The sequence below is a fragment of the Vulpes vulpes genome, chromosome 15 (genome assembly GCF_048418805.1).
Source record: "Vulpes vulpes isolate BD-2025 chromosome 15, VulVul3, whole genome shotgun sequence".
NCBI lineage: Eukaryota > Metazoa > Chordata > Mammalia > Carnivora > Canidae > Vulpes > Vulpes vulpes.
Window position 1 is genome coordinate 108,978,163 of NC_132794.1, and position 13,113 is coordinate 108,991,275.

The 13,113-nt window shown below is 36.4% G+C and overlaps 1 protein-coding gene across 17 annotated transcripts in view; it reads right to left on the reverse strand.

Moving 5' to 3' along the window:
• ATE1 (arginyltransferase 1) overlaps positions 1 to 13,113 on the reverse strand; it is a 162,918-nt gene that overhangs the window by 80,665 nt on the left and 69,140 nt on the right. For 13 of the 17 annotated variants that reach the window (XM_025994630.2, XM_025994621.2, XM_072740256.1 and 10 more), the window contains 2 exons: positions 9,537 to 9,718; positions 5,348 to 5,447 (listed from right to left, as the gene is read on the reverse strand). In XM_025994630.2, coding sequence (XP_025850415.1) covers positions 5,348 to 5,447; positions 9,537 to 9,718 — 282 coding nt within the window. Of the gene's footprint in view, positions 1 to 4,920; positions 4,970 to 5,347; positions 5,448 to 9,536; positions 9,719 to 13,113 lie in introns of all 17 variants that reach the window. The other 4 variants (XR_011997608.1, XR_011997607.1, XR_011997606.1 and 1 more) reach the window with 1 other exon arrangement.

The window sequence follows — 13,113 nt, forward strand, 5'->3', positions numbered from 1 at the left end:
ACTTTCATTTGCTCTACTTCATATAATAAATGTATTATATGGTGAAGGCTGTAACTTAACATGTCTAAATCTACACAAGAAAATCTAAATGATACATTACTCTAGTTTCAAGTACAATTATGTATCCCTGGGTGCCACTGTGCTATCATTATCTGTATGCCCTCTCAGCTGTAACCTTCCTTAGGGCAGAGCCCACATCTACACTGTTCACAGCTATAGTCCTATTGTCTATAGAGTGTACCAGGTGCCTAAAACATTGCTCCTTCTCAGTTATTAAAAATATGTCTATTTTAAGATATATTCCTTTTTTTTTTTCTTTAAAACCAACTAGAAATACACAGATTTTTCCATGGATATTTTACAGTGTGGCAAAAATACGCCATTACTAATGCTTTAAATACTTAGTTCTGCTCCATGAAAGAAGATACACTTTTAACTATTATTGTAGTTATATGCTAAATTTACCCTCACTGAATCTGGAAAATGAGAGATTTTACAATAGCATGCGATTCATTTTCTGTGAGTTACCTTTTGTTGGTGTCTAGTTATAGACCTTCAAATTGCAATGAGAAATATTTATGCTTGAACCAACATCTACCTTACAATTTTGAACAGCACATATCTGATTGAGAATTCCCACTTTTATAAGCAGTTGTGCTGTTCCTTCATAACTGAGGGTTCTCATTTGCTAAAAATATAATAAAATATCCTTAGATGAAATGAAAACATCTATAAACAGAACAAAATAGTCATTTTATTCCACCCACAAACATCTGAGCTCAGACTTTTTTCTGCCCTAAATCGACAAGGCCAAAACCAACAGACACCCTGCAGCATAACACAGAAATTATGCTGGAGAGGTTTACCATTTTGCACACCAACCCCAATAGAGTTCAGTGCCTACCTTCCTCCAAACAAAAGACAAGTGTCCACAATTCTGCAAATTTTCATAAAGAGAGGCAGTATTGGTATACAATAGCATAAACCTCTGCCTTTCCCCAGTATCTGAACTAAACTAAGAGTAGCAGCTAATAGCATAAGCAGGCCACTTAGAAATTTGGGTGCCATTTATCAGCATATAAACACAACTTTGACAGGTCTCAACATAAGCACAGGTAACAATTTTGTGCATGCTACCCAACTGGATAGATTCTATCCTACTAGTCAGTGCAAGAAGATTCTATACTCAAATTGAGATAAAAACACAATAGATCTCAGGGTGCCTACCTGGCTGTTAGTAGAGCAGACAACTCTTTTTTTTTTTTTTAAGATTTTATTTATTTATTTATTCATAGAGACAGAGAGAGAGAGAGGCAGAGGGAGAAGCAGGCTCCATGCAGGGAGCCCGACATGGGACTCGATCCCGGGTCTCCAGGATCACACCCTGGGCTGCAGGCAGCGCTAAACCGCTGTGCCACCAGGGATGCCCTAGAGCAGACAACTCTTGATCTCAGGTTCGTGACTTTAAGCCCCATATTGGGCAGAGAGCTTACTTTAAAAAAAAAAAAAAACTCACAATGTATCTCATTTCTGCATCATTCCCATTTTACAGCTGCAAAATCAAGACCAGATGTAGTTAAGCAACTCCTTCAAACTGTTAACACACTCCAGTGCCACGACCTCCCCATGACACCACAGTACTTATCAGTCAGTACTCCATGATATTGAATCATTGTTAGAACTGCCTGTGTGTCACACTATTTGCAAAGTATAAGCTGTCCCAGTCATATTCAGTGAAAACTTGTTAAACAAGGAGTTCCTTAACCCTTCAGCACTGGTATTTCTTCTCATTAATTCAACAAATATATATTAAAATTATCTACTGTGCAGCAGGTACACTTTTAGGTATTTGGCATACATGATGAATATAAACGTCAAGAGAGTCTCACAAATGTATGCACAGAAGAAAGACTTGATTTTTGGGAAGAAACGTAGAACGCTAAGGGAGCTGGGGTGGGGTGGGTGGGTGGTCAAATCTAGCTTTAGTGCCCAGTATAGATTACTGGAGCAAGTGATCCCCTAGGCTGAGAAATGAGGGAGGAGGAGTTTGCAAGCATGGAGAATGGGTAAAGGGAGAGAGTAAAACAAGAAGTCAGTAAGGTTAAAAGCCCGCAGGTGGGAAAATCCAGCTGAAAGACTCTGGTCAGCCTTTAATGTTCCAGGACCCAGATAACAAAGTGTAGATATGAGCTTCTTCAATTCCGAATTGACTGAACAGAAAACAGTCAACTTTAAAATGAGAAATAATCATCTTTCCAGTTTATTATTAGGCTCTCAGATGCGAAAAATTAATCTGGTGAGGTGGTTCTCAAGCCTGACTTCACATTAGAAGTTTCTGAGTGTAAAAAAATTTTGACACCCGTGGTTTGTCCCCAGCCAATGAATCAAAATCTCAGAAGGTAGGGTCCACATATTGGTATTTTTAAAAAGTTCTTCGGGTCATCCTAAAATATAGCCAAAATGGAAAACAGCAGCAACTCAAAAGGAAAGGAGCACTGCATTGGCTGTTACCAAGCTCATCCTGAAATGACCCCTCATCTTCCCACTGGCTGGCTTCCTGTCAATCAAATTTTAGCCTCAATATTATGCCTCTAAGAAGCTCTCCCTGACCCTGCTCTAAAGGAGCTACACCTAGCAAGTATTTACCACACCACCCAGTGCTTACTCTGATCTATTTGTCTTCTTTATTAACTTGTTGTAGGTCGCTGAGACTAGGGACACCTTGCCTGTATTGTTCATTGCTGAATTTCCAGTAGAAGCTAAATAAATATTACATGAATATTACAGGAAAAATAGAACAGGGTAGGCATTAGGGGTTTTCGTCATGCAAATGGAAGTTAAAAAATAATATCCTGAAGCTATAATTCTGACAAATTTTGGTTGGGTATGATTAAGCCACACTGACTAAACAGTATGGAGAGCATTTTTAAATACTTAACTAAAAACTCGATATGAGCCAGACTTCTATTTTTGAGCAGAGCTTAACCCAGGAAGGAGACTGAAGAAGAACCTATAGCATTTAGTCTGGACTGGAGTCAACAAAGGTGGCATAAAAAGTCTTCATGCTGGGCAGCCCGGGTGGCTCAGCAGTTTAGCGCCACCTTGCCTTCGGCCCAGGGTGTGATCCTGGAGTCCCAGGATCGAGTCCCACGTTGGGCTCCCTGCATGGAGCCTGCTTCTCCCTCTCCCCATGTCTCTGCCTCTCTCTCTCTCTGCATCTCTGTGTCTGTCATGGATAAATAAAATCTTTAAAAAAAAAAAAGTCTTCATGCAAAGGAAGGGATGATGAAAATACAGTCAACATCTCCATGGATAACAACAACAAAAGAATAGGGTAAAATATGGAGCAATTAAGATTTTGGTTTAGACATAAGGAAAAACTCACTGAGGGAAAAGTCTTAGGACACTAGAGTGGCCATTACAGATGGGAAGTAAAGTCAAATTTCTGCAAGTTCCTAGGACTGGCATAAAAATGCTTTTGTTTAGGGGCACCTGGGTGGCTCAGTTGGTTGAGTGTCTTGCCTTTGGCTCAGGGCGTGATCCTGGGGTCCTGGGATCGAGGTCCGCATTGTGCTCCCTGTGGGGAGCCTGCTTCTCCCTCTGCCTATGTCTCTGCCTCTCTCTGTCTCACATGAATAAATAAACAAAATCTTTGAAAAAAAAAAAAAGGTTCTATTTAGAAGGGGTCACGCACAAGTAGACAAAAGTGTCTTGAGTTTTCCTGAGTATTATACCATATCGTAGTATCAAGAGTACTTGAGTTTCCTACCCTGAACTTATTTAGATGTGGTCCCATCAAAATGAGCTAGGAGAACAGAATACTAGTAAAAACAGTACCAAACAGGTATTTTGGGGAAGACAGAAGTATGCTCATGCTTTTCCTTCCACAGAGAATATCTGTTTAGACCTATCACCTAAATGAATAATTTAGGCCTAACAGAAATATATGAAGGATTAAATCCACAAGTTACCTATACTGTGCACTTAAATATGGGATTAAATCCCAGCAGGACACCTTCACTACTAGAAGACCTAGGCTGTATCAGCATAAAACCAGAAAGGTACTGTGTATCAACCCTTCTTTCAAAGCTAGTTCTACTCCTGGAATCCACAGATTCTAACACTGGAAGTATCCCTTCCCGTGACATTCAGCACTTAACCTCAATGCTCTGGAGCCACTTTTGTTCATTCTCCCATTTAATCGCTAAGTTTTGTGGAGTACTCATTTGTATGGGTGGGGGGAAAGGGAGGAGAAATTCGTGGGTTAAAAAGATTTACGACGCATATCAACCAAATGTATGGACCCTGTCTGGGTTCTAAGTCAAAGAAACCGTAAAAAAATAGGAGACAGCCAGAAAATATGAACATTGACTAGATACAGGAAGATATTTAGAAACACTGTTAACGTTTCTGAGGTGTGGTGATGAGATTATGTTTTCAAAATGTTCTTTTCCTTTAGAAATACACATTGAAATCAACGTACAGAAAATGATGTTCTGGATTTGTTCCAAAATAATTCAAAAGATGATAGAGGAAGGAATGGGGATGGAAGAATAGATGAAGTACGAAGGAACTGAGAATTGCTGAAGCTAGGTAATAGGTACAAAGAGTTTAATTAAAGAGAGTCATAAAAGGTAAAACTTATTTTAAAAGGAAATTCTGACATATAGTTCAATCTCACAATAATATGATGAATTACAAAGTCAGAACAGCAAAGGCTGTGGTTCTCACTATAGAAAGCTTTGTTTCTGAGGCAGCAAAGTGATTTCCTTAATTAATCTATTCATCTCCCTTTCAAAACTCAAATCCTATGTGCCCTGAGACAAAAATCAGGTTAAAGATGCATTTTTCTATAATGAAAATCTTACAAACATTTGCATTATTTTTTTTTATTATTATTGAAAATACCTCACTGCTTACATCGAGCTCCAGTTTTTGTGGACTGTGACTGGGTCCAAAGGAAACAAAGCTAAAACAGGAGGGAGGGAGAAAAAAATGGGAGGGTGGGGATGGGTTAGGATGCACCCAGACAAGGTAGTGCTATGCTACCCCCAAGTAAGCAGAGCCCTACTGAATGTTCTAGAATAGCTTAGAATAGCTAGGATTTCTATATTTGGTTAATTTCTATAGATTAACCTGCACTAAGCAAATATTAAGTGCCTATATGTCCAATACTTTCCTAGGCAATGAACAAGCCAGATTCCATGAAAAGTTTAAAACATTTAAAAATAATTCATGATATACATTGGAAATAAACAAGCAAATTAAACTAATATGATGAGAAACGATGAAAGCTAAATGTTCATGAACTGCATCTAGAGCAGACACGTGGTAAAATCAGCTTTACCTTATATTTCATCTTGGGACATGAATGAATGTAGAAACCCATATAATAATAGCTGAGTTGAGATGTTTTCTGATGAAGTTGCCTAGTAAAACCAATTTCTCTGCCAAAAGAAAAAAGATGAAGGTACAGTTAAATCTAGTTTCAATACTCAAAGTATATGTAATTTAATATCAAATATCTGATAAAATCTGAAAATCTAATATTAAGCTATTAAGAAATTCTAAGTGTTGAAAGAAAAACAATTTAAAAAATACGATAGCTTTTACTAAAAAGACATAAACAACTCTAAATTATTTTGAGCAAATGCATCTAAGTTCACATTCTATACTTTGAGCATATTAGTTGATCTAAAATTCAAACAGCATAAAAATAAAGAGATCTATTTAATACACTCTCGTTATCTCCTGGAGCTCTCAAAAGACTAGGTTTATCAAGTGAAAAACAGTGCAAGTTTTATAAAACTTAAAACCCAACATATTTCAGGAAGAATGACTATTATTATGACCATTTACATGCAAACACTTGCAACAGTATATGATGTATAACTCCTTCCTATGTCTAGATGCTACTCTAATATTTATTCTCCCTAAAACTAAAGAGTGGGAAAAAACTATGCTATCTCACCATTTTTGCTCTATTTGTTGGCATAGGGGAGGATTATCTCAACAAAGATACTGTCAGCAATGCCCATGCTTGAAGTGGTTTTAATAAGCACCTGGATAAATCTGGGCACAGAACTTTAACCCACTTGCCCAAATGAATGACTGCTTGTACTTGAGAGTTTTAAGGAAACTTTAGTACATTTCTAGAGTAGGAGGAAAAGTTGTTTGTTTTCACATTTGTTCCTTGAAGGATGGCCTCTTTCTTTTCTTCTTTTCTTTTCTTTTTTTCTTTCTTTTTCCCTTCCCTTCCGTTCCCTTTCCCTCCCTTCCTTCCTTCCTTCCTTCCTTCCTTCCTTCCTTCCTTCCTTCCTTCCAATGTATGCTTGAAACTCTAGGAGAAAATTTTTTAACTGAATAGTCTGTGCATTTTGCAAGTTCAAATTTAAGTCACTGAAGGGTTGTGACCCTACATACAAATTCATCTGTAAAATAACAGTATTTCTAAATCCAAGCAGACTAAACATTATTAGCCTACAACAGAATAACTCCTACAATTCCTAGAACTAAACCAGTTTCAAGGTTCAAAGTGAGGAAAAATGCACTGATACAACCAACACAGGACCACCCGCCACTGAAACGGCACTCCTTTATTTGGTCCTGCATTCCTACTCTGCTCCCCTAGTTTAGGCCCAAGCCTAGAGCCATCCTTAACTATTCTTCTCCTCTTAATCCCAGATCCAATTCATCAACAGGTCCATCTGGCTCCATCTCCAAAGTATACCCTGAATCTGATCACTTCTCACTACCTCCACCTCAGCTATTCTGCTCCAAGCTAGCATAAAGGCTCCCCTGATGACAGCAAGAGTTTCCTGACTGGCTTTCTGGTTTCCATACTTGCTCCTCTATAAATCCCACAGAGTGGTCTCAGTTGTTTCTTACAATATTAATCAGATCAGACAACCTCCCCAAACCCTTTGCCTTCGAACTGGGTTGGTATCACACTTAGATAAAATCTAACCTCCCTAACATGACCTATCAAGCCCAGCTTCATAGGCTCTCCTCACCAGTACCACCTGCATCTCTGCCCTCCCTGCCTAACTCCTATCTACGTCCTCCCCCATATCCTAGCCACACAGGAACTATCTTCTCTTTATTCCAACTACCTCAGATGTTGTACTACCCATACTTCTACACTTAGATTTTTACATGGTTGGCTCCTTTCTTTTTTCTTGGCTTCTAAAATGTCACCTATTCAGAAAGGTCTTTCCTGACCACCTTATATACAAAAAAACCCTTCATGCCTATCACTGTGATTTTATTTTTGTCACAGCATAATGGAGTACCTAAAATTATGTTGGTCTTCTAACTTACTGCTTTGACAGAGTTGGAAACCCTGTCCGTTTTATTCATTTCTATGAACTGTGTCCAGGACACATAGATTCTTCTCAAACATCTGTTAAACAAATTAATTCATTTCTCAAATTCACCTTGCTAACGAAACAAATGCCATGCTCATGATTCCCAATTCAAACTTTTTAAGCCTACACACTAGGCTATATACAAATCTATATTAATTATAATTAAAATACAAAAACTATATTCATTGTGCAATTGAAGAAATTAAGAAATAGAGGGAAACTAAACATATTTTACTGAAATATACCCTATAATCAATAATGGAACTGGCAATTTAATTGCCTACTCTTAATAATTTTGCTTCAAACTGTCAATCTCCTGGCTGCCTTTCCTCTTCTATATAGCAATCATAATCTCAAGAAAACTAAAAGGAAGTGACAAGACAGTAATGCAGGGGCAATCTCCCTGTTCTCAATTGGCAACAACTTGATAGTCCCAGGCTCCTCTGCTTCTTCCTCAAAGCTCTCCTGCTCTAGAATTTCAAGAGATACACCAACCAATAAATAGAACTCTTTATAATTTTGCTGGCAATTGATTATTTACTATCTCAAATGCAGGAGGATTTCAATATCCCTTAATTTACTGAGATATGAAGCAATATTTCATATATAGATTAGAATTCACTATGTAGGAATAAATAGTCTTAATATTTATCTGAGAAGTCTAAACAAATCCATAGCTACACACTGTAGAATGATACATAAAAAATAAATAAAATAAAATAAAATAAAATAAAACAAAATAAAATAAAACAAGAAGGAAAATGGCAATAATTTCAGTGTTGGCTGATTTTGGTCCAAAGAGAAAGCAGCTTTTCTAAGACAAATATACACTTCTAAAATTAGAAAATGTAAATGCTTTAAATTATCAGTTCTAATTTCATTGATGTCATAAGCATTATGAATATTTTTTTTAAGATTTTATTTATTCATTCATGAGAGACACAGAGAAAAGGTAGAGACATAGGGAGAGGGAGAAGCAGGCTCCTCACAGGGAGCCTGATGTGGGACTTGATCCCAGAACTCAGGGATCACGCCCTGAGCCAAAGGCAGACACTCAACCACTGAGCCACCCAGATGTCCTGTATTATAAATATTCTTAATTGGTTTATACACCAATACATAAGAAAAATAAAAGATTATTACAGAGATCAGTTTTAAACACTATGTAATTGTGAATCTGCTATAAATTGGCACTAAGAGGCAGGTCGGGTTAAAAATACCAAGATGGAGAAATTTTCTTTATATTACAGATCACTAAAATACACAAAATGAATTATGGACCAGATTTTTTACAAAAACCAATTGGTGATTAAAGAAAAATACCAATTCTTCCACTTTTATAATTCAGAGAAAAGCACATACACAATAAATAAGATAAATAATCTGAAAGTGTATCTTCCCATGATGTGAGAATATGACCATTGGACAGAGACCAGGAAAAGAAAAAACAATGACAACATGAGAATGAGAGAGAGACTCAAGCTCTCAGACAAGCAAACCAAAAAATAATTTTCAGCCCTCCTTCCCTTCCTTCTCTATCACATATATACACAGACAAGAAGGAATAAAAATTAAGTACTTTCATGCAATAAGGCCCTAATCTTTCTACCATTAGGATAATGCAAACTATCTGTACTGTGCTGCATATATTTGCAGCCATGGATGTAAAAAGGAAATAATCTTTTGATGAGAGCCACAGAGGTAAGTGTACAGTTAGCGACTTCCTATTCTGGTTCTATATACTTTCTATAACTATACATTCTTTTCAACAGACTCACAGTGCTTCAATTTACATAAGATTCATTTAACTTTTAATTATGAAAAAATATATACAAGGACAAAAATATGCCAATGCCATAATATTTAAGTAACATTAAGTGGTTCTTGATAGACAAGCTTAAATAAATGCATAAACAAAAAAAGCACCCCACAAATACAATGACTTGTCATACACTAGATGATGTAGATAACTTAAAAAGCTAGGAATTACCATCAGATATTAGCCTCAGTTCTGAAAGTGGTATCCTAAATACCAATATATAACAGACTACTATAGCAACAAAATTATGGACTATCAAATAGGATTTCTGCTGTTATATGATGAATAATCAAATGAGGAATTATGTGAAGTTCCATATGACTCATTACAGCTGTCAAAAGTAATCTTACCGTAGTGCAGAGTAGACACCCAAAGACAGGAATGAATAATCAGGATCGTAGTACAAATATACAGACGATACACAGTATGGAAGAATGTCAATCACCCCCACAGCAATGATTCTTCCATCAAGCCAATACTGTTGGTGAAAGGAACCATAACCGCAATCTGGTCCATGAGGGGGATTCTCTGCCTGTGAGAAAGCAGACATACATGTGAACAGTTTGTTGCCTTTTATGTTAAAAATCTTAGTAATTATCCTATTATACTTTTGCTTTGTAACTCCCAAAATTTCCCATGTTGCCATCATCCTCTGTAGTCACACCCCATAAAACTTTTTACTTGCATAAAAATTGACCAAAGAATGAGAAAAAGAAATAAACAAGATTTTTTTAACCTGTTTAAAAACTTAACAGTAGGAAATATAAAGTTCACAGGATAATATTAAACTTTATTTTTCTGTCCCATACAAAAATTGGGAAAGTAATAATGTATGAGAATATATGAGAGAAGATGGAGACCATAAAAGAAGAGAAGTGGGTGAGAACAAAATTGCCACCACACTGCCAGCTAGGCCTGATCTGTGATGACCCCCCACTGACAAGGCATATGACCCCATTATTTTTTCTAGGTAAGAGTTTCTGTGTAAATGTAAAAGAACTATAGCACCTCCCCTTTTTGGCCAAAGGAAAATAAAGTTATTTCCTTACCGTTATCTTAATGTAACTATAATCCTACAAAATAAATTTCAGAATATAACCACTATCTGTAAATAGTTGAATGACATTTTTCATTTTAAAATTCAATAGGACTTTACTTTTTAAAGATTTATTTATTTTTAGAGAAAGAGAGAGCACAAGCAGGGGAGTAGGGGAGGAGCAGAGGGAGAGGGAGAAAATCTCAAGCAGACTCCCTGCTGAGCATGGAGTCTATTGGAGGGCTCAATCTCACAACCCTGAGACATCATGACCTGAGCCGTAACCAAGAGTCCAATGCTCAACCGGACTGAGTCACCCAGGTACCCCAAAAATTCAATATGATTTTAAGTATAACCATTGTTAAATGAAAATCATGGAACATAAATTATGACACATGATAAAAAAAAAGCTTTGCTAGGGATGTTAGAGATTAACAATTTAAGTGAGTAAACAGAACAGCACATGTATATTATTTTCAGAACAGCACATGTGTATCATTTTCATACAGCTATAATCACAGATAGTATGTATGAATAAAAATAGATGAGAATGAAGAAAAATGAAAAAAGTCAGTCTACTAATATTAAAACCAGAAAAAAGATATTACAAGATAGGAAATCTATAGATCAGTATCTCTCATAACACAGATGCAAAAATCCTCACCAAAATATTAGTAAAACAAATCCAACAACGTATAAAAAGAATTATATACTGTGACAAAGTGGGATTTATTCCAGGTATAGAAGGCTGGTTCAACATTAGACAAGTAATTTAAAAAAAAAAAAAAAAAAGAAGAAGCAATTAATGTAATCCACCATGAAAGAGGCTAAAGGAAAAATCCTGTAATATATCAAATGACACAGAACACACCTCTGGCAAAATCCAACATCCATTCATGACTAAAAACTCAACAAACCAGGAAGAAAAAGGAACTTCATCAACTTGATAAAGAACATATACAACAAGCCTACAGCTGACATCATTCTTAATGGTAAGAATATGGATGCTTTCCCCAATAAGATTAAGAACAAGGCTATATGGGCAGCCCGGGTGGTTCAGTGGTTTGGTACTGCCTTCAGCCCAGGGCATGATCCTGGAGACCCGGGATTAAGTCTCACGTCGGGCTCTCTGCACGGAGCCTGCTTCTCTCTCTGCCTATGTCTCTACCTCTCTCTAGTGAATCAATCAATCTTAAAAGAAATTTTAAAAAAAAGAACAAGGTTATGATATCCTCTCTCATCACTCCTATTCAACATCATACTGAAAATCCTGCTAGTAATAAAATAAGAAAAGGAAATAAAATGTAAAAAGATTGGGAAGGAAAAAAATAAAACTGTTCTTATTCACAAATTTACTGTGTAGAAAATCCCAAAGAATCAATGACAAAAAAAAAAAAAAAAATGGAAATAAGCAATTATAGCAAGATCAGAGGATACTGAGTTAACAACTGAAAGTCATTTGCTTTACTATAATCCAGCTACAACTGGAATTGGAAATTAACAACCCAATACCATTTTTAAAACCAAATAAAATTACATGCCTAAGTATAAATCTAACAAAGTATGTACAGAATATATATGCAGAAAATTCTGACAGAAGCAATCAAAGAAGGGGTAACCAAATGGAAAAATATTACATGTTCACAGACTGGAAGACTCAATATTGATTAGATGTCCATTCTTCCCAGATTGGCTCACAGATTTAATCAAATCCCAATCCAAATCACAGCAAACTGTTTTGTGGATATCAACAAATTTATTCTAATGTTTAAATAAAAAGGCAGAAAACCTAACTAAAATAGCCAACATAATACTGCAGAATTAAGTCAAAGGTCTGACACTACCTTATGTCAAGGCTTAGAATAAAGCTGGGGCACCAGGGTAGCCAACTCCATTAAGCATCAGACTCATTTCTGCTTAGGTCATGAGATTGAGCCCTGCATCGGGCTCTGTGCTCAGTGCGGAGTCCACCTGAGATTCTCTCTCCCTTTTCCACTCCCTGCCCCTCCCACTTGTGCTCTCTCTAAAAATAAATTAATTAAAAAAAAAAGATGAAAAACAATAAAGCGACAATAATCAAGACAGGGTGATCCTGGTAAGAGAACAGATAAGTAGAACATTGTAACATGATCGAGAGCCCAGAAACAGACCCATGTAAATATGGCCAACTGACCTTTGACAAAGAAGCAAAGACAGTTCAATAGAGAAAGGACAGTCTTTACAACAAATGATGCTATAACTGAACCACCAATGCAAAAAAACTCTAAATCTAGACACAGACCTCACATCTTTCAAAAAATTAACTCAAAATGACCATAAACCTAAATGTAAAATGCAAAACTATAAAACTTCTAAATGATAAGTAGGAGAAAATCTAGGTGACCTTGGGTTTTGTGATGAGTTTTTAGATACAATGCCAGAAGCACAATCCACAATAGAAATAACTGACAAGCTGGACTTCATTAAAATTAAAAACCGCTCTGTGAAGCACACAGAATAAAAAGTGAAGCCACTGACTGGAGAAAATTACAACACATGTACTAGATAAAGGACTGGTATTCAAGAAAAGAAAGACTCTTAAAATTCAACAGTAAAAAAACCAAATAGCCCAATTAAAAACTGGGCAAAGTATCTAAGCAAACACCTCACCAAAGATGATGTACAGGTGGCAAATAAGCATATGAAAAGATGCTCAAACATCATTTGTTAGGGAACTGAAAAAGAAAAATCCAATGGGATAGTACTATCCAACTATTAGAATGGCTGAAATCCAAAAACCTGAATATTAAATTCTGGCCAGGATATGGAACAACAGAACTCTTATTCACTGATAATGAAATGTAAAATGGTACAGACACTTTGGAGGACAGTTTGGGCGTCTCTAACTAAGC